This window comes from Podarcis vaucheri, assembly GCF_965113315.1.
Source record: "Podarcis vaucheri genome assembly, chromosome: W".
NCBI classification, from domain to species: Eukaryota; Metazoa; Chordata; class Lepidosauria; order Squamata; family Lacertidae; genus Podarcis; species Podarcis vaucheri.
Window position 1 is genome coordinate 14,204,829 of NC_138757.1, and position 22,703 is coordinate 14,227,531.

Genomic DNA, 22,703 nt, shown 5'->3' on the forward strand with positions numbered 1-22,703 from the left:
TCAACTCTGCTACTTCTTGTTTGGTTTTGTCCCTATCCTTGTCTCCTTGATTTCTTTCTGAACTTTTAAAACTGAGTCATCCAAAGACTGTGTCTTGGTCCTCACTTCATTTACTTGTCCTTTTAATTCTGCAATAAAAAGGTAAAGGGACCCCTGACCATTAGGTCCAGTCGTGACCGACTCTGGGGTTTCGGCGCTCATCTTGCTTTATTGGCCGAGGAAGCCGGCGTACAGCTTCCGGGTCATGTGGCCAGCATGACTAAGCCGCTTCTGGCGAACCAGAGCAGCGCACAGAAATGCCGTTTACCTTCCCGCTGGAGGTAATTTATCTACTTGCACTTTGACATGCTTTCAAACTGCTAATACGACTGGACCTAATGGTCAGGGCTACCTTTACCTTTAAGCACTTTGTTGGATAACAAAACCTCTTAAGACCGCTTTACTCACATCCCTAACTGTTTTTATATCCGTTCCTTGATTTAAATTAAATTTAAAATATTCTTCTAAAGTTTGCTTGGCCTTCTGTACTATCTTTTCATTGTTCAGCATGCTCTCATTAAGTTACTACCTTTTAGTTCTTTCCTCCTCTTCTTTAAACTTAGCCCATACTGGGTTGTGATCTGAGATTGTTCTTGGCTGGATTTCAACTTTTATAATATTACACAATAATTCTTTAGAAGCCCAGATTGCGTTTATTCTTCTATCTACTCATTACTCGGATTCCCAGAAATCAAACTCTTTCTCTATTGGATGTTTAAACCTCCAGGTATCATTCAAATTCAGGAGGTCTATTAAATGAAAGGAGGAGGCTCAGAGTTTATCTTGTCTCAATGGTTTTTTTCCTTTGCTGTTCTGTCCATGCCCAGATTGACTACTCCATTGAAGTCACCTAGTAAAATGATTTTGTCCCCAAGGTATTCTACTGCTTTTTCTTCCAGAGAGTGATCAAATTCCGCTTTCCTTTCGTTTGGTGCATATATTCCAATAACAGTTATTTTTTCAGTTTTGATCTTTACCTCAACAATCACTATTCTACCTTCTTCATCGTTATAAAGCAGTTTAGGTTCCAACTGCGGTCTTACATAGATCACCACCCCTCTCTTCCTTATTTGATAAAATATCTTTTATTGATTAATACTCTTTTATGTTTTTTTGCAACATGAGTCTCTTGGAGGCAAATAAAATCATATGTTTGCTTTACCAAAATATGTTCTACCTTATTTTTGTTTGATTTTTCATTTAGGACATTCACGTTCCAAGTAATAATTTTAAGATCCATACTTTATTTCCAACCAATAATACAGCAATTTAAAAAGAAAATATCAACGCAACCCCCCCCCCCCCGAGTTGTCGCTTTCCTCCAAGCTCTCTCTTCTAGTGCTGACAGGCACTTTCTTCGTTTACCTTTGAAGAAAAAGGAGATGCCTTCGGGGTACTACCATCTATAGTCCACTGCCTTTGCTTTCAAGGCCTCAGCTAGAGGTTTATAATTGTCTCTTTTTATCAATCAATTTGGGATAATTTTGTGAATAATGTTGTTTCCTTCAATATTTAGTTTCATCTTGTTACTAGTTTGAAGAACTTTATTTCTAAAGTCCATAGAATTAAAGGAAACTAAATAATCTGCCGGCCAGTTGTTCGCTTTGGCTACACTTGACGCTAAAGGCTTTTTCTATTTTTGGTATTACTTCTGATTCCTCCAGTTCTAACCATGCTGCTAGTTCTTTAGGAAATTTTTGTTCAATTATTTCCTCTGCATTCTCCGGTAAGCCTCTAAATCTCAGTGTATTCTCTCTCCTCTGCATCTGCAGCATTGTTATGGAATCCAAAGTTGTTTCCTGGATTGCCCTCAAGTCTGCTGGTTCTTTATTTTATCACATTCCCTTTTTATCTCAGTTTTCATTCTGTATTTTTTTTGTGTGTGTGAGCTTCATCTAAATTTTGTGTTTTTCCCTTAAGGTCCTGCACTGTTTTGGTTAATTCAGAGGTTTTTTGAATCAAATTTTTCACCTGGGTTGATAGTTTTGTGATTTTCATCAATTTTGACCCCCCATCGAGACAAGGTTTCTTCTGTCATTTTTGCATTCTCATTTACATTGTTTTTTAAATCTTGGCTTCAATATTACCAGATCAATGAACTATTTAAGTTGGACAAGAAAAATTGTTTTGCAAAGGAAAAAAACAAACTGGAAACGCAGTTGTTAGATACTAATGTTAAAAATCTGTCTAAAATGTATAATTTATTGTTGGAGTGGCATACAAAGGATGAACAAGTGAAATCTGTGATGATAGATTGGGCAAGGGTTCTTGGCCATAATATAATGATGGAAGATTAGGAAAAGTTGTGGAAGAAAGGGGTCAAGTTCACTGCATGTACCGTGTTCAAGGAAAATATTATGATGTATAGATGGTACTTAACCCCAGGAAAATTAGCAAAGATTTATCAAATGAGTGATAATCTATGTTGGAAATGTAAAGAAAAAGAAGGTACCTTTTACCATATGTGGTGGACGTGCCCAAAGGTGAAAAACTTCTGGGGAAAGATATATAATGAATTGAAAAAAATGTTGAAATATACATTTAATTAAGAAACCCAGAAGCCTTTCTACTTGGGATAATAGGAATGGAATTGCCAAAAAAAGATGTTAGATTGTTTTTCTATGCCACAACTGCAGCGAGAATTTTAGTAGCCAAAAACTGGAAATCACAAGAAATAACTACGGTGGAAGATTGGCAGATGAAAATGTTGGACTTTCTGGAGCTGGCAGACCTTACTGGAAGAATCCGCGATCAGAGGGAGGAGAAATATCAAGAAGATTGGAAGAAATTTAAGGATTATTTAGCTAAATATAATATTTTATAAGTAGACATATTTGCAAGTATTAAATTGGTTTAGGATTAAGAGATATGGAATTGTATAATATTATGGTTTGAGTGTATGGAAGTGAGAGCTGGACCATAAAGTAGGCTGATCACCGAAGAATTGATGCTTTTGAATTATGGTGCTGGAGGAGACTCTTGAGAGTCCCATGGACTGCAAGAAGATCAAACCTCTCCATTCTGAAGGAATTTAGCCCTGAGTGCTCACTGGAAGGACAGATCGTGAAGCTGAGGCTCCAATACTTTGGCCACCTCATGAGAAGAGAAGACTCCCTGGAAAAGACCCTGATGTTGGGAAAGATTGAGGGCACAAGGAGAAGGGGACGACAGAGGTCGAGATGGTTGGATAGTGTCTTCGAAGCTACAAACATGAGTCTGACCAAACTGCAGGAGGCAGTGGAAGACAGAAGTACCTGGCGTGCTCTGGTCCATGGGGTCAAGAAGAGTCGGACACGACTAAACGACTAAACAACAACATGGTTTGAGAACATGATGAAAAGTAAGGAAGTTAGTAATCTGAACTAGTTAATTATATTAGAAAATGTATATTGGAAAATTGCTAAAATGAGTCTTAATGAAAATCAGTCAGGAAGGCTCTGAGGAAGTCACCTAACAATGGATATTAGGTTAGATTTGGACTGGAAGACATTTTCTATGTTTGTTTGTTTTCTATATGTTTTGCCCTTTTGTGTTATGTTGTATTTGTCAAAAATTTGGAAAATTAAAAAAATTGAAAAAAACACCATTGTTTTTTAAATCTTGAATATCTTAAGCCTAAAATTAATACTAATATCTAGCATCAAGTCCAGATCATTGGCAGAACGTCTCCTAATTTGAGATGCTGAAACTACTGAAGGGCCAGGATGTGAAGGCTTTTTATTCATTACTATTAATTTTCCCTAATGATTCAAAATAGATTACCCCAATTGACTAATTAACCTTAAAAATTGATTACACCCTGGGTTTCAATTGATTTCCACCATTTTTCAAAAAAAAAACCACCATCAACCCTCTCTAATAATTCAAATTAATACCAATCTTACAATCACTGATTCTGTCTTAATTTAAACATTAGTATCAATTCTAGGCTTCGATTAAATACATTTTAGTAACTCCATAAGATGACTTTCATTCAAATATATAGAATAACACGCACTCATTAGGGAACACACACCCTCTCTCTCTCTCTCACACACACACACACACACACACACACACACACACACACGAATAGAAGGAAGAAGAAAAAGAAAGAAAGAAAGAAAGAAAGAAGAGAAGGAGGGGAAAGGGGGGATTATAATAAATAGAATAAGCTGAGAAAGAGGTAATGGAGGCAAGTGGGGAATGTGGTTGAGAGTGAGGAGTATGTAAGGGGTAATAGAGAGACAGCAGAGGAGCACGTTCAGTTTGAAAAAGCACAGTGTAGTACTCTTGAGCAGCCACTGGGTGTCACTCTTCCAATAAGCTCAGTCTTAGATGTCGGTGAGGTGCAGATTTTTGTTCGATAGATGTCGCCCTTGGAAAATCACTCACTTGTCTACGTTTTCAATTTAAGCTTTCAGTGTCTTTTGATCCAGTTCATTTCCGTTTTGCGATGCAAAAAAGATGTCGGACTGCATGAGTCAGCAAATACACAATCAGTCCAGCCTAAACTTCACACCAACAAGAGGAAACTGGGAATAGGGACTTGCCTTGCACAGTAACTCTTGAGAGGGTGGATAGATGTTTGGCAAATTCCGGCTTTATAAGCCGCTCCACCACTCAGCCGTCAGTGTATCTTTGTGCAACCACCACAGGCTGCAAACAGCTTCTTATTTTTTGTTGCCTGGTGGATGGAATCCTGACCTTACTACCTCCTCTTAGTTTCTTTGTCCCCTTTTTTTCCTAGTCAGCTACCGAGGATATATAAAAATGAAACGAAATTATATATGTTCTGTGGAGTCTCTCTGCTTCTTGCTGGTCTCTTTTTTCCCCTTGTTGGGAATGTCTCTTTCTTTATCTCTTTTTGTCTCAGTTTGTTCCTCTCTGCATCTCTGTCGCACCGCTAATATTTATATAAATTCATAAAGTGTTCATAGCATCAGTATAAGGCACAAATAATTTGGGTTTTTTTAATGGAGTAGACGTCCTTCATCTCAAATCATTCCGTTGTAGCTCATTGTCAAATAAAAAAAAAATTCCGGAAAGCCTTAATTTCTTCTAAGCACATTGTACTGCATAAATTCATTTATTAATCACTAGGTGGCAAATTCATTGATTGTGTAGGCTAATCAGTTAGGTGTGCTTCAGTCTGCCGGAAGTAAAGCCTCTTACATACCCGTGTACTTGGGCTTCTCGGCAGCAGAGGATCACTGGATCTAGTGCCCGAGAAGTTCTCCCTTTCCCTGCCGTTCAAGGGTCCTCTTCTCTGCACCACAGCAATTCCATTTCATCTCGGGATCCCCTCCCAAGACTTTGGGGTTCCCGTAGCCTTGGTTCCCCCCTTCTTAGCTCCGCTACCAAACGTGTTCTCCCCCAGTGCGGGAGAGTGGAGGAGATGCATCTGTTCATGAGTAGCGATCAACTGGAAGTCCTCATGCTTTTGTTTTTAAATGGTGTATGAACTTTTCTTCTGACTTGATTTTCTGCCATTACCACAAGCCATTTCCAATAAATTGCATAAAACAGGTAAACTGTACTAAAGTTATCCAGATTGCACTACATATATTTGGAAAGAACGATGATTTTAAAAGTTAAAGTGTTTAAAATAAAGCTTAAAAACTAAATGAGCAAGTAAAATAGTTTATAATCATTTTTCACATAATATGCAGCCTTTGCTGTGTTTAATCGAGAATTCAGCCTCAGTTTGGACATCCTCAGAAGAAACGGATGGCCCTCAGGGCTTATTTCTCCTGTGGCATAATGAGTTCATAATGTCCGACTTGGCCATCTTGCTTTAGCTGGTCTAGCAATTCTTCTTTGCGCCTCTTTCGGCTAACCACCAGGTATCTATCACGACCCTGGCCATGGGATTTGCTCTTAAGACCATATTTTTGGGCTATCTGATGTATCTGTTTGCGTTCATCATTGGTCAATTCTGTCGAGAAAGTCAGATCAATTTTACTGTCTGAGAAGGCATAATTCTGGATGATCTGTTCAATATCTTTCTTTGTGATTTTCAACTCCCTTTCAATGTCCAGCCCAAGCCCTTCCCTTTTGAACTGTTCCTTCACAGCAATTGGCTCCCGGATCCCTTCTCCACTTTTGCCCAAGCCGCCACCCGTCCAGCCCATTTTCCTTAAAATCTGATTCCCAATGTTATCTTCCTTGATCTGCTGCTTCAACGCTTCTTCTGCTGATCGCCCACAGATCTCATTCCTTGAGATTACATCTTCAATAGTGCCTTTTTTCAGGTTGTTGACAACTGTTGGCTGGGTTTTCTTCAGGATTTTGACAGCCTCTTCAGCTGCAACATGCTTGACAGTCTTCTTGACTCCAATTGATTCAGCTATTAATTCATTTTCCAGCAATACCTTGCACTTCCACCGCATCCCTGTCATCCTTTCAAAGACGTACTCCACAGTCATCTTGTTGAACTGAGCTGTGTCATTCAGCGTGCACACAGGGTTCATGGAGTTCTCATATACAACAAGGTCCTTCAGATCCTTCTTCTTGGCAGAATCTCGGGCAGCCTCACCAACTTTCTGAACATGGACTGCTTTGGTGACCCCAGCATTGGACTGGGTCTTCTGGAGAATTTTCAGTGCCTCGTCTGCCGCAGCATGCTTGCTGGTTTTCTTTGTGCCATACCCTTCAGCTAAAAAGTGGTCCTGTAGATAGACACTGCAGTGCCACAAGCGGTTTGGCATCAGGACATATTTGTATTCAATGGTCATTTTGTTAAAGGAAGCTGAATTGTTCAGAATCCCAATGGCATCACTGGCGTTTTCTGTGAGAACAAAGTTAGTCCAATGTTTGGATGAACTGGGACCCTGCTGTGTGTTGGTGGTTGGCTGCCCAGGTGTGCATTCTTTCATGGCAGCAATAAAGTCATCTAGCTGCTTGAGAGCTGGCGGGAATTCAAGGGGAGATGTGCCACTCTCACACAGCACTAAATCCTCTTGGGTGGTGTTCTTGAACTTCCGCTGGGCAACTTTAACCTCCACGGGCTTTTGCAGCAGCATCACTGCTAGTTCCGTTGCTCGGTCCCTAGATCCGTTTTTGCTGCCGGCATACCCTGTGGTCAAATACACATTCTGGCACCTCACCTCACAAGCAAAGCCATCTTTTAGGAGCTTCTTGTTTTTGGGGAAATCCCCAGGGGAAAGATCTTTCAAGGGAGAATAAGTATACTCAGGGTTTGTCTTGCAAGCCTGTATGGACCGTGTCAAGAGGTAAGTGTAGTTAATTTTGTCTGTCCCACTGCTAACATCAAAGCTAGCAAGACTCTTGTGGACTGCCATTACAAGTTTGTTAATGAAACACTGCTTGGCTGTTAGAACTGACTTGGGAAACATTTCAGAGGTGGCCTGGAGAAGAGAAGCCCCCACCGAAACCGCTGCAACACCACTACCAGAAGAGTCTTTGCTTTTAGAAACTACTTTGGCTTGTGTCTGGCTAGCCTGGCTACTTCCATAACCTAAACTCATTGAACTGGAACAATGAGTGCCCCCATCCAGCATGTTGAAGCTGCTGAAAACCCGATCGGCATAGTTTTGTATTTGCTGGGTTGTGATGTTCTCACTGGCCACCTGCACTTGGTTCTCTGAAGGTAGCTCCATTCCTCCATCTTGAGTGTTGCTAGCTACAAAGTGTATGGGTTCAAAACGAGGCCTGACCCAGAATTTCGGAGGCTGCTTTCTCAGAGGTTCAACACCTATGCAATGCAAGAAGTTAAAAGATAATTTTTAATAGAAAAAAATTAAAAACATTGGTGAAATATAGCTTTTCTCTGCAGGCATGAGGACTTGTAACTTTGTTCCCCCCCCCCAATGTTCGTTTCCCCCTTAATAATACTTCTACAATTTAAAGTTGACAGAAGCACATCTTGTTTGTTACTCAAAAGAAAGTGAAGTCAGACACACCATTTATTGATGAGAGGTGGAATAATGTCACCAACGTGACTGGCATCCAAACATCCCACCACTTTCAACCCTACGATGAAAATCATATATTGGTTAGCAAAACAGCAAATGCTGAAGTGCCACAAGTTAGCATCACACTTAACGAGACATCTAGGACTAATGAACATATGTACAGTGACCCTTCTGAAGATGGTAGTTCATCAAATGATGATCCAAGGCCACCAGAACTGCTTCCATTCACACTAAGTTTAAAATAAATGTAATATGTTTAAGATAAATGATTTTGAAATAATAAATTTCCTCACTCGTTAGCTTACATCAGACAATATTTTATGGTTCATATTTTTGTCAGTGTTTAATGCAACTTTTACTCAGTTTTTGTTTAATGATAACTTATCTCTTGTTTTACAATGAATATTGATTGCTTGAGTAATAATAAAAGCTGCAAACTGGTATATTGTTTGTCATATCCGCTACGTAACAGTGCCACATCCGTTATAGAAAACACAAGCATTTTTTTAATTATTAGAAATCATTTCCTTTGCAAACAGTTCACATTGAAAATTTTATCAATCCTGCTGTATGAAAAAAATTACACTTACCTGTACTTACCTGAGATTTTTAATAAAGCATCAACTAAACACCTAAGTGCAAATCATGTCACATCCATTACAAGCATGACTGCAGATAGAAAACTTGTTCATAAAATTGAACAAAAATTTGCAGAAGTGTAAATGAGATACTAAACTCATTTACAGTAAACAGCCTTGGCCCAGTATACCTGAAGGAGTGCCTCCACCCCCATTGTTCAGCCTGGACACTGAGGTCCTCCTCAAAGGGTCTTCTGCTGGTTCCCTCACTGCAAGAAGCAAAGTAACAGGGAACAGGGAACCAGGCAGAGGGCCTTCTCGATAGTGGCACCATCCCTGTGGAACCCTCCTCTTCAGATGTCAAATAAATAAAGAACTACATTAACTTTTAGAAGACCTCTGAAGGCAGCCCTGTATTTGGAAGTTTTTAATGTTTGATGTTTTAGTATGTTTTTATATATGCTGTAATGTATATGTATGTTCCCACCCATTGTGGAGAAGGCACACGAAGAAAAGCCTCAGATTGAAGGGTCCGGGTAGGTTCATATAGGGAGAGGCAGTCCTTGAGATATTGGCGTCCTGAGCCTTTTAAGACTTTATAAGTCAAAACCAGCACTTTAAATGGGTTTGACTGCAGTGTAATGCTTGGTTACACACTGGCTAGGCAGCCAGGCAGCCATTCTGTTTGCTCAGGGCTGCTTGCTGCCTGCCCATAACACTTACTCAGAAGTAAGATCCATTAATGTGAATAGGACTTACTCCAAATTAAGTGGGCTTAGGACAGCAGCAAACAATTGCTGCCTATATTGAGTTCTGAATGTAGTAAAACGTTTTCAGATTTATTTTCTGTACATTTGATTTCTTTTTTTAAATTTTTTTTATTGTTAAAATATTTCATCATTAATACACATATATTACAGATCTACAAGCATACAAACATACATTTCATACAATCCTTAAAAGTGTTAAAACATACTTACACTCAATCCCACCAATAATTCCTTTTCCCACCACCATCCCTTACCCCTCACCCCACCTTTGTGTTAGACTTCCAATCTACTCAATTGCAATTTCTTTCCACTTCTATTACTTTCTTTCACACACCTTTAGCCTAATTTCATACTTCTTTTTCTATTACACATTGTTATCCATCTTATTCAGTATTTCTAACAGAACTTGTTTGTTCTAATAGGAGTTCTGATTTTTCGATATGGTTTTGCAAGTATCTTTTAAACACCTTCCAGTCCCTATCTATCTTCTCTTTTGAGATCCTTCCAATTTCTCCCACTGTTTTGGATATATTGTAGTACTCCAATAATTTGGCAAGCCACTCTATTTTTGTCGGTACAATACCACTTTTCCAGTTTTTCGCAATCAATAGCCTTGCGGGTACTGTTGCGTATAAATATAAGGTCTTGTCTTCTTCCTTTAGGCTTCCTGGTACTATTCCCAATATCATAGTACCTTTTCCAGTGTTGCATCGCCAGCAGACATCGCTACAATTTTTATTCATTTTTGTTATTCTTTCAGGTGTTAAATACCATCTATGTTGTATTTTGAGGTAATTTTCTTTCAGTATATAACATATAGTGAATTTCATATCTTCTTTCCACAATGTTTCCCATTGTTCAAACATAATATTTTTCCCAATATCTTGCGCCCATTTAATCATTGATGCTTTAACCAATTCATCCTTTGTTTCCCACTCTAAGATCAGATTATACAATTTAGATATATATTTTTATTTTTCTTGTATTAAATATTTATCGAATTTTGATATTTCTTTTTCAAATCCTAACTTTTTGTCTTTCGCTAATCTATACTTAATTTGAATATATTGGAACCAATCACTAATATGAGCTTTAATTTCTGTATAATCCTTTAATTCCAATTCTCCGTTTTCTTCCTTTAATACAGTTTTATAGGTAACCCAATTTTCTTTCATATTTATTTTTTTCACTGCGACAATTTCTGCTGGCGATGCCCACCAGGGAGTTTTCGGTTCTAGGAGTCTTTTATGTTTCTCCCATATTTTATATATAGACTTTCTGACTATATGCCCTAGGAAGCCTTTATGTACTTTGACTTTTTCATCTATTAGATAGGCATTGCATCCAAATCTCGTCTCTACTCCCTCTAAATCCAATACATCCGAGTCATCTAATTTGATCCATTCTTTTAGCCAGGTCAGACCCACCGCATCATGATATAACTACATGTCTGGGAGACCAAATCCTCCTCTCTCCTTCTTATCTATCATTATTTTGTGTTTTATTCTTGGCTTTTTCCCTGACCATACGAATTTAGCCAAATCTCTTTTCCAGTTATTAAAACATTTATCTCCTCCTAGTATTGGGATACTTTGAAATAAAAACATCATCCTTGGTAATATGTTCATCTTTATTAACGATATTTTCCCTAGTAAGGAAAGATTTAATTTCCCCCATACTTGCAAGTCATTTTTTATTTCATTCCATGTTTTCCCATAGTTCTCATTACTTAAATCTATAGTGTTTGTTAAATTTATTCCAAGATACCTTATTTTCTTTTTAATTTCCAATCCTGTAATTTCTTGTAATATCACTTTATCTTTTTCTTCCATATTTTTCACTAGTATTTTGGTTTTCCCATAGTTTAATTTGAATCCTGCTAATCTGCCATATTCGTTTATGCATTCCAATATTCTAGGTGTACATTGTAGGGGATTTTCTGTTGTGATCATAACATCATCTGCAAAGGCTCTTGTATCTTTTTTCACCAACTGCTATTCCTCTTATTTGGTTGCCCTGCCTTATTTTCTTTATAATAGTATTAGAGGTTCTATTAAACAACATTGGGGATAGGGGGCATCCTTGTCTTGTACCTTTAAAGATGTTGATTTCTTCTCCAAACTCTCCATTAATTATAATTTTTGCTTTCTGTTGGTCATATATTGCATTTATACCTTTTTGGAATTTTTCACCTAGACACAATTCTTTTAATAGTTTTTTCATAAATTCCCATGAGATTTTATCGAAAGCCTTCTCCGCATGGATTGAAATCAGGGCTGCTTGTTTATCTCTTCTTACTTGTAGATATTCCATTATGTCTATTATATTTCTAATATTATCCTTTATCTGTCTACCTTCCACAAATCCAGCCTGATTTTTATGTACTATTTTTCCTATAATTTTTTTCAACCTGTTAGCCAATAATCCTGCGTAAATTTTATAATCCGAATTTAACAATGAAATGGGTCTATAATTTGAGACAGATTCCAAATCCGTACCTTGTTTTGGCAGGAGCGTTATATACGCTTGAGTCAGAGTCTGGAATATTCCCCTTCTCTACTGCTTCCTCTATTACTTCTTTTAGTGGGTCGATTTAATTCATTTAACATTTCTTTGTAGTATTCTGCTGGTATGCCAACTGGACCTGGGGATTTCCCTATTTTTAATTTTTGAATTGATTCCTTAATTTCTACGGTTGATATTGGTTCATTTAATAATTTGTGGTCTTCTTCTGCTACCTCTATTAATTTATTTTTCTTTATATATTCCTCTTTCTTCTATTGGCACTTCATCTTTTTGATATAATTTTTTGTAATATTTTTCAATTTCTTTTTTAATTTCTGTCATATCCCTTACTGTCCTCTCTTCTACTTTTATTTTATTTATTAATTTTTCATTTCTTTGTTTCTTTAATTGCCAGACAAGGATCTTGCCTGGTTTATTTGCCCATTCAAAATTTTTATATTTCCAAAATTTGATTTGTTGTTCTACCTCCTGTTCTATAATATTATTATATTCTACTCTCAGTAATTTAATTTCTTGATTTAATCTCTCTTTATTTTTGCTTGCATAGGCCAATTTTTCCTTCCTTTTAATTTCTTCTAAAAGCTCCCTTTTCTTTTTTTCTTTATTCTTATATGCTATTGAGTTTTGTTGTATGAAATATCCCCTAACAACTGCCTTCCCAGCATCCCACACTGTTTTAACATCTGTCCCTTTCCTCCAATTGTTTTCAAAATATTCCTTCATCAACTTTCTGGCTCCTTGTATTACTTTTTCATTTTTTAATAAGAAAACATTCATTCTCCACCTTTTTCCCCTTTCTCCTCTTTTCCTTTAAGAGTTAATGATACTGGATTGTGATCTGTAAGTGTTTTTGGTAATATTTTGGCATTCTCTGCTTCAATTGTCATATCCTTAGTAATCCATATACTGTCGATTCGACTATACAAATTTTTTGGTTCTGAGAAATATGTGAACTCCTTTTCGACAGGATAGTTATATCTCCATATATCCACTAAATCAAAAATCTTTACCATTTCCATAAAGCTTTTTGGCAACTTCCCTTCATTTCTCCCTCTCTTCTTCTGTGATCTACCCAATTCTGGTTCCATTACTCCATTTAAATCCCCTAACACAATAATTCTCATATCTATATATTCCATTAATAATGATCTTACTTTAACATAGAATTCTGATTTTCTTTTATTTGATCCATAGATTCCCGCTACCACAATTGGTTCCCCCTCTAGTGATATTTTGACTATTACAATCCTCCCCTCTTTATCTTCATATAACAATTCTGGTTCATATTTGCTTTTAACATACATTCCAACCCCCCCTCTTTTTTCTTACATCAGATTTGATGAATTCTTCCCCTAACTTTGGTTTAACCAATAGACTTTTATGCTTAGTATTGATGTGGGTTTCTTGTAAACAAACAAGGTCCCACTTCTGCCTCTTCCTCCTATTATTTAAACTATTTACGTTCCAAGATAACAATTTAAATTTCATTCTATATTAGTTAAAAAATTATATAGTGGAAAGAGTTTAAATTATCTGCAGTGGTAAAGGAGAAGGGTTTTGTAATAGTTATTGGTCTGATTCTTTACCACTGGCGTAGTTCTTTATCCTTCCACCCTTTGCTGAGCTCTTTCTTCTTCTTCCGCCTCATCCGATAGCTCTCCCTTTCTTCCTTCCTCATTTCTTCCTTCGCTTTTCCCACCTCCTAATTCTCCTCTATACTTCCTCCAAAACATATCTGCTTCCTCAAATGTCTCAAATCGTCTTCTTTTTCCTTTGAAGTTGAAGGAAATCCCCACTGGGTATTCCCATCTGAAGGATATTGATTTGGCCCTTAGTGCTTTTGTTAGAAATTGGAATTGCTGTCTCTTTTTTAACAGCCTAGGTGGGACTTCTCGTAAAATTATTATTTCCTTTCCATCTATGGTTAATTTGTTCTTACTCTTTACTTGGAGGATCTTATCTTTCATCCAATTCGATGTGAATACAATGATGCAGTCTGCCGGCCATTTGTTCATTTTTGCTCTTCTTGAGTTCACTCTGAAGATTTTCTCTGTCTGTTCTATTATGCCTTTTTCCTGTAGATGTAGCCACTTTGCTAAAGTTTCAGTCATCTTCTTCAAAATATCCTCCTTCTCCTCTTCTGGAACATTTCTGAATCTCAAGGTCTTCTCTTTAATCTGCATCCGTATCATTGCTAGCACATCACCAGTAGCTTCCTGGACTGTTTTTTGTTCCTCCGTCTCCTTTTTCAATTTGTCCATTTCTTTTCTTTGTTCCCTTTGTTCTTTGCTAATTTTCTTCACCATCTCATCCATTTGTTGATTCTTATTCTTAATTTCTTGTACTTTCTTATCTGTCTCCTTCATTCCTTCTAAGACTTATGTTAATTTTTCCTTTATTTCCTCATTTTCTTTTTCATTTTTTTCATTGTGTTTTCTAATTTTTCTAATTTCCCATCAATTGTATTGATTTTTTCTTCCAGCTCTTTTCTCAATCCTCCCACGTCCAATTTCAAACTAATAATAAGCTCCCTCAAATCCATTTCTTCAAGGCCTGAGTTTCTTCTTAATTGTTGCTGTTGACTTCCAGTTCCAGTCTGTTTTTTAATTGCATGAGACATTTTGCGTTCTCATTTTCAACCACCAGATGTCCTTCTATTCCTCCAATTTTCCTTTATTACTGCTTTTCCTACTTTGTCCACTGGGTGTCACTGGGTTCTTATTTACTCAACTTGCCAGCTTCTGCCCTCCTTTAATCCTCTCTTTCACTATTTTGTCTTCGTCACTTCCTCCTTCTTCCTCCTTCTTGATTACTCAGCGTCTTCAGACCTTTGACGCCATCTTATCTTATCTGTGAAATTCCCCTCCTTTCCCCCACAGCGTTCCTTATTCCTTTGTCCTTATCGTTCCTTCAAGGACATTCAGTTTCAAAGCAGCTGCTCTACTCCACCCAGCTCCAACAGGCAGCCTGCACCGCTTTGCACTTTGTAGTAAGTCCGTTTCAGATAGTGTGCTTTTCAAATAGTTTAATTGCAATCTGAGTGATTTCTTTACACTCTCTCCATATTTTTTTCCGTTCTTCTGTCTTCCCTTTACTTTTGTGGTAGCATTACTTCTCCTCCGCTATTTTTACTCTTGATCTTGTTTTGGGTTTACTCACTCCGTGAGGGATTTCCCCCCCTGAGTTCCCTTTTCCCCCTTGTCTTATTTCCTTTTAGGTTTTGTTACTGCTGCTACCACTTTACGTTTATTTTTATATAGAAATAGATATTTTACCATCTTGTCGCTGCTTCAGTGATGTGAGGCTTTTCACCGGTCTGTTTGACGTTCTTCTCTGTGCCTGGATTCCCCCCCCACCTCAGCCGTTTTTTCTTCAGCGAGGGGTGCCGGGACTCCAAAGAGACACTGCCGAAGTTCCTTTGACTTGAGCTTCCTTCCAAGCCTTTTCAGGGGTCGTTTAGCCAAACGTTGCCCCTCACAGTACCGGTGTATGCTCCGACCTGCTTACTACAGTCAGAGCTCACACTGTTGCAGCTGTGGTAAAAGCGGAAGTCCCCTCCTGTACATTTGATTCCAAGTAAGTTAACACAATGAGAGGGCAGGAAAAGGAAAACAACTAAGAAAGGGAGAGTAGACTTAGATTCCCAGCGATGGAGACCCTTAGTTAATCTCAATTAAATGAATACTCAGATCCTATGGATGACTACTCAGAAAGTCCATTTATTTTAATGGGACTTGCACACACAGGACTGCAACTTTAACATTTCTGTGTTGATTTGGAATGAAAATCGGTTTTATCAGAGCCAGTGTGGTGTAGTGGTTAAGAGCGGTAGTCTCGTAATCTGGGGAACCGGGTTCGCATCTCCACTCCTCCACATGCAGCTGCTGGGTGACCTTGGGCCAGTCACACTTCTTTGAAGTCTCTCAGCCCCACTCATCTCACAGAGTGTTTGTTGTGGGGGAGGAAGGGAAAGGAGATTGTTAGCTGCTTTGAGACTCCTGAAGGGGAGTGAAAGGCAGGATATCAAATCCAAACTCTTCTTCTTATTATTATTTAGTTTCTTTTTTAAAAGATTTGTAACGTGGCAAGACTTTGAAAACGAAAATAAAAAAATAGCACTTTTTGTTTTGGAACTACAACTACTGCATATTGCAAACCACCCTGTGAATCTCTGATGAAGGGCAGTATAGAAATTTAATTAACAACAACTACTACAACAACTGCAAGACAGGTGATGGAGGACAAAAAGTGCAAGAAGGTAGACATAGAAAAAGGCATCAGCAAGTGACAGAGAAAGGAAGGATGTGGTAAAAATTATGGAAAACAAGAAAGTGGCAAAGTCTTTTTTGGTAACAAAGTACAAACATAATTGGTGATGAAGACTTGCTGTCTTGGTCAGTATCAACCACAGGCTTCACTGAAGAGAGAAAAGCCAGAAATCAGAGAGAGGATATAAGGTTCAAAAGTTTGACCAATGTGTATTAAAAAGAATAGCATGCCTACACCTCAGTGTGCGTTGCGTGGTGAGATGCTAGCATGATTAAGTATAAATCAAAGTGAAAATCTGAGAGTGGGTCCCAGGTTCCTGGTTGGGAGTCAGAGGTGGGTCTTGGGTCTGGACTGGTTGAAGATCACTGTGCTAGTGCAACTGTTGCATTGGATTCCTATGTTGCATAGCATTAAAACTCACCTGTCTGCTAGCACAAGAGGATGCAGAACATTAGATACAACCCTTTATATTTTCATACACGACATTGCCTATTACTGTGACATACAATAATCATCATTAAAGTACCAACTCTGCTGCAAATGAGGGGAAATGGAAGTACTCACTGCAAGATGGAGAGTTGTCCAGCAGGGAATATGGCCTTTTGGTAGCCTTGGCATCAGGCACTAATTCAAATGATGGCATCTTGCCAATGTCAATCCCTTCGGCCATGTGGAGAATTTTCTCCATAACTTTGGGGCCATACCTGCATTTAAGTGAAGGAAGGTTCGAGTAATAAATCATCATTACAAAACTCTCCTTACTGCTCTACTCCGACCTCTGGCTACTTAAGTGGGTGCCCTGTCATACCAAGCGTTGTGTGGGTACAACACCTTCCCACACCTTTTCCCAGTTGGAATGAAATATAATGTGAAATCCAAAAACACAGGAAGCTGCCTTATTCAGAGTCAGCCCACAGGTCCACCTAGCTCAGTACTGTCCATACTTGGGATAGTCAATGTGGTGCCCTCCAGATGCTGTTGGACTCCAGCTGGCTGGGACTCCTGGGAATTGTAGTCCAGCAACATCTGAAGGTTGACCGGCTGGGAAAGTCTGCCCTTGGCAAAAGAAGGGGAGCCATTACACTAAGAAGGGGAACCTTACACTATGATATAAAACTGGCACCTGCTTCCAGTTAAAATGCAAACAACATCCAGAATATCCAGATATGCTGGCATAGGTCCTGCCTTTGGCGCACATGTGTGCCGAAGAAACATGTGTCTGCACTGTCATTAATGCGTTACAGAACAATCCAAACTACAGGAAGCCAACCAGAGTAAATTATGCTGGTGCAAATTTTGGTGTAAATCCAAACTCCATACAGAAGCAGGGCTACTGCCAGCTGAGCTCACTCAAGTCTGGCAGCGGGCAAATGACCCTTTAAAATAATTTGATTGAAGGGGAAAACTTGCTCAGAGTTCCCTAGGACCCAAATCTCCCTGTCACGAGGAAGGGTCAGTCTGGAGAGAGTGGGGTGGCCCCTTTCCTAGGGAGGATCTGTGATTTGGACCTTCCTTGACCAGCCAGTGGGAGGGACAATCCAAGTCTAAGTGACTGCCCTCCAGGATCCCCAGGGAAGTTTGATTCAACACTACCCTTTTTGCCTAGTGTAAGTACCACTGGGTTGTGAGGTCACATAACTGAGCTGAATGGGATTTGGAATAGGGGCAAGTCTCCTGAACCATCCTGCCCCCACCACACCCCCAGAATGCTTCTTTTTGGGGACCTACCTGGGTCATTCCACATCAAGTGATTCAACTTTTATACCTCATGTAATTCAATTTTCTTAATATCGTTCATATGCTAGTTTAACACCTGGACAGCAGGTGGGGATGTGGCAGCATTTGTTTGTTTGTTTTATTGAATTTATATCCCACCCTTCCTCCCAAAACAGCTCAGGACGGCAAACAAGAAGAAACAAAACAATAAAAACAAAAATCTTAAAAACAATCCCAATACAGATGCAAGCTGTGAAAGATCTCAATTTAAAAGGCTTGCTGGAAGTGATAGGTCTTCTGTAGGTACCAAAAAGATAACAGAGAGAGCATCTGTCTAAGATTTAAAAGTTCAAAAGTCCTAATTCTTGTATTGTATGAAACTGACCAGCTCTTTAAGATGGTATCTGCAGGAGGCCCTCACCTTCAAACCACCGTAATTGATGGGGGTGAGACAATCTTTCAGGTGTCCTGGTCCTAAGCTGTGTTGGTGGTAGAGTATGTTGAACCAAAGTTGAACTGTTTCAGAAGCTTTGCTAACGCCATCTTGGTAGTCAAGATCAGAGTTAGAAACTGAGTTATGAAAGCTAGGAGCTAAATGGCACCTAAAACCTAGGTTATGGGCACAACAGAATGTCTAGGCATGCTTTTTTATAACAAGAATACAAAGCTGAAAATGAATGAACTAAAATATCATGCTCATTTTTCATATGGTCTAGTCCTTCCCCTGCCCACTGCCCTAATAGTCTAAAGAGGGTCTCTTCTCCAGTCTTCAGAGAGTAGCTGGAAGTGGGGAGACAGAAAAAGTCCTCCTTTCCTTTGACTCTGCAGGGTTTTTTGTTTGTTTTTTAAAGAAATATTTATAATTTTCATTTATAACAAATAAACATTTCAACTATAATTATCACATTTCAAACCTCGACTTCCCTCCCTCTCTTTATATGGTTCCTTAAATTTATTTACATATTTCCTTGCATATCCCAGTTATCTCTACTTATTCCTTTATTCATCTGTTTTCATATATGTCACAGAATAACAACAACAGCAACAACAACAACAACAACAACAACAACTTATTATTTATACCCCGCCCATCTGGCTAGGTTTCCCAGAAGCTGCAAGTTTTTAACCTCTGCAGTTTTTATCTGAAATCTTAGGCACAGTATTGCGCCCAGAGCTCAGAAACTGCTCACCCTAATGAAATTCCCTGTCAGAAAATGCACCTAGAACAATGGGAGTTTTGAACACTGGTCAAGATAATCCCACAATTAATTGGTAGTTGTTGAAGCAATGAGCTCACATATGCATTATTATTATTATTATTATTATTATTATTATTATTATTATTATACAAAAACACAAGAGTACAAAGAAAGAAAATACAACAAAATGGAAACATATATAAACCAGAACTTAACATTACATACATAACACCCTTCACCCACCCATGACTCCCCTCCACCCCATCCCGATTTCTACTGTATATAATCACTCATTTTACATATCTTCTTTGGAAGGGATTGTTTCACTTTTCCATTTGCTAGCTAATACTGTTCTAGCTGCTGCCGTGGCATATAAAAAAATTACTTTCTTGTCTTGGGGGATATCTTTCCCCAGTAGACCTAGTAGATAGGCCTCAGGTTTCTTTTCTATAAGTGTTCTAAGTATCTTTTTTATTTCCTCATGTATAATGTCCCAAAAGCTTTTTACCTTTTTGCAGCTCCACCAAATGTGAAACATTGTCCCTTCCATTTTTTCACACTTCCAACATAAGTTGGATTTGAGTTTATAAATTTTGGGCAGTTTAGACGGTGTCAAGTATCATCTAAAGAGCATTTTCATCAAGTTCTCTCTAATTGTGTAACAGGCGGTGAACTTTATGTCCACATGCCAGAGTCTTTCCCACTGTTCCAAGTATATTGTATGCCCGATATCCTGGGCCCATCTGACCATGGTTTCCTTCACTTGTTCATCTTTCAAATCCCATTCTAATAGTACATCATAAATTTTGGATAATAGCTTCCTTTTGTTATTTAATAACACCCTTTGTAATTGTGATTCTTCTTCACCAAATCCTTTTTTTAGATCCTGATTAAAGACACTCTTTAACTGGTGGTATTGTAGCCAGCCGGATAGATATTGTTTCATCCCTTCGTATGGTTTTAGCCTCAGTTGTCCTTGATCGCCCCGTAGCAGTTGTTTATAAGTTGTCCAGTTATTATCCATATTTAGTTTTTTCACAGTCATAGAAACTGAGGCCAGAGACTATGGCTGATGTTTAAGACAAATGGAATTCTTGGGCTAGGGATAGGCAACTGAGACCCCAATCTGATCTCCATAGGCTTCCTATGTAAGCTTCAGCATAGCTCTTGATCACAAGGATACCCCTCTTCTTTATCACTGATTTTTCAGAGGTCTGGTGTGTCCATTGCTTTTATCACCTAGAGACCCTCTGAAAAGAGCCTCCTTGCTGAGATGACTCACACACTCCAACTGCAGTGTGTAGCTCAAGTGTGTGTGTGTGTGTGTGTGTGTGTGTGTGTGTGTCGGGGGAGAACTTTGATCCTACAGATGTTACTGAACTACAACTCCCATCAGCCCCAGGAAGCATGGTCAATGGGCTGGCAGAAGCTATTTTTCAGTGACATCTGGAAGGCCAAAGGCTCCCCACGCTAGGGCTGGGTAGTATCTGGTTTTCAACATCATGATGTATCAGCAGCTAAATACCGCAATATGCTGATATATCATGATGTCTGGAATGTATCTCGGCTGCTGCTTCTTCCTCCCCACCTTAGGGGAGGAAGAAGCAGCTGAGATACATTTGAAGTGTAGGTGGGTTCCCACGAGGCAAGACACCATGATAACAGCAAGAATCTTCAATGAACTAACAGAACTGGACAACAGGAGCAAAGCAACTACTTATATACATTTCTGAAGGCCTGGGCCACTCCCACTCCCAACATGATTGGCTGTCTAAACTTCCAAGATGCAAATCATAACACAGAGTTTAAGGTCCAATGACAGAGGCCCAAATCCTGAAATGTTCTGTGATTGGATATCAAGTATTGAATCAGAACACAAGAGCTCAGAATCCTTAGTCCAGACTCAAGCTCAGGCAAACACAGACCACTGAATACATTGTTGCAAATTTTAGGCAGTGGTACCCCCTTCATGGATCACTGCCTTGCCGTGGCGAAGGGGCTTGAAGAACTCAGAGAAGCTATGAACTACGCCGAGCAGGGCACACAAGATGAACAGGTCATAGTGGAGAGTTTTGACCAAACGTGATCCACCTGGAGTAGGAATCGGCAAGCCACTCCAGTATCCCTGCCAAGAAAACTCCATGGACAAAGACAACAGGCATATAAAAGTTATGACACTGGAAGATGAGCCCCTCAGGTCGGAAGGTGTCCAACATGCTACTGGGGAAGAGCGGAGGACAAGTACAAGTAGATCCAGAGCTGATGAAGCGGCTGGGCCAAAGCCGAAAGGACGCTCAGTTGTGGATATGCATGGAAGCGAAAGGAAAGTCCAATGCTGTAAAGAAAAATATTGCATAGGAACCTGGAATGTAAGAACCATGAACCTGGGTAAGTTGGATGTGGTCAAAAATGAGATGGCAAGAATAAATATTGACATCCTGGGCATCAGTGAGCTAAAATGGACGGGAATGGGCGAATTCAGTTCGGATGACTACCATATCTACTACTGTGGGCAAGAAACCCGTAAGAGAAATGGAGTGGCCCTCATAGTCAACAAAAGAGTGGCGAAAGCTGTACTGGGATGCAGTCTCAAAAATGATAGAATGATCTCGATACGAATCCAAGGCAGACCTTTTAACATCACAGTAATCCAAGTTTATGCACCAACTACTGGTGCTGAAGAAACTGAAATTGACCAGTTCTATGAAGACTTACAAAACCTTATCGAAGTGACACCAAAGAAGGATGTTCTGCTCATTATAGGGGATTGGAATGCTAAAGTAGGGAATCAAGAGATAAAAGGAACAACTGGCAAGTTTGGCCTTGGAGATCAAAACGAAGCAGGGCAAAGGCTAATAGAGTTCTGTCAAGAGAACAAGCTGGTCATCACAAACACGCTTTTCCAACAACACAAGAGACGACTCTACACATGGACATCCCCAGATGGGCAACATCGAAATCAGATTGATTATATTCTCTGCAGCCAAAGATGGAGAAGCTCTATACAGTCAGCAAAAACAAGACCTGGAGCTGACTGTGGCTCAGATCATCAGCTCCTTATAGCAAAATTCAAGCTTAAACTGAAGAAAGTAGGAAAAACCACTGGACAGGTAAGATACAATCTAAACCAAATCCCTTATGAATACACAGTGGAAGTGAGGAACAGGTTTAAGGATTTAGATTTGCTGGACAGAGTGCCTGAAGAACTATGGATGGAGGCTCGCAACATTATACAGGAGGCAGCAACTAAAACCATCCCAATGAAAAAGAAATGCAAGAAAGCAAAGTGGCTGTCCAACGAGGCCTTACAAATAGCGGAGGAGAGAAGGCAAGCAAAATGCGAGGGAGATAGTGAAAGATACAGGAAATTGAATGCAGATTTCCAAAGAACAGCAAGGAGAGACAAGAAGGCCTTCTTAAACGAGCAATGCAAAGAAATAGAGGAAAGCAACAGAATGGGAAGAACCAGAGATCTGTTCAAGAAAATCGGAAATATGAAAGGAACATTTCGTACAAAGATTACCATAATAAAGGACAAAAGTGGTAAAGATCTAACTGAAGCAGAAGACATCAAGAAGAGGTGGCAAGAATACACAGAGGAATTATACCAGAAAGATATGGATGTCTCGTACACCCCAGGTAGTGTGGTTGCTGACCTTGAGCCAGACATCCTGGAGAGTGAAGTCAAAT

At 39.1% G+C, this 22,703-nt stretch overlaps 1 protein-coding gene across 1 annotated transcript in view; it reads right to left on the bottom strand.

Annotated features, from left to right (window-relative positions):
- LOC309523298 (NF-kappa-B-repressing factor-like) overlaps nt 1-22,703 on the bottom strand; it is a 63,547-nt gene that overhangs the window by 16,184 nt on the left and 24,660 nt on the right. The window contains exons 2-3 of the mRNA XM_082207086.1: nt 16,663-16,802; nt 3,052-7,735 (exon numbers count right to left, since the gene is read on the bottom strand). Coding sequence (XP_082063212.1) covers nt 5,763-7,735; nt 16,663-16,802 — 2,113 coding nt within the window. The 3' untranslated portion in view covers nt 3,052-5,762. The remainder of the gene's footprint in view (nt 1-3,051; nt 7,736-16,662; nt 16,803-22,703) is intronic.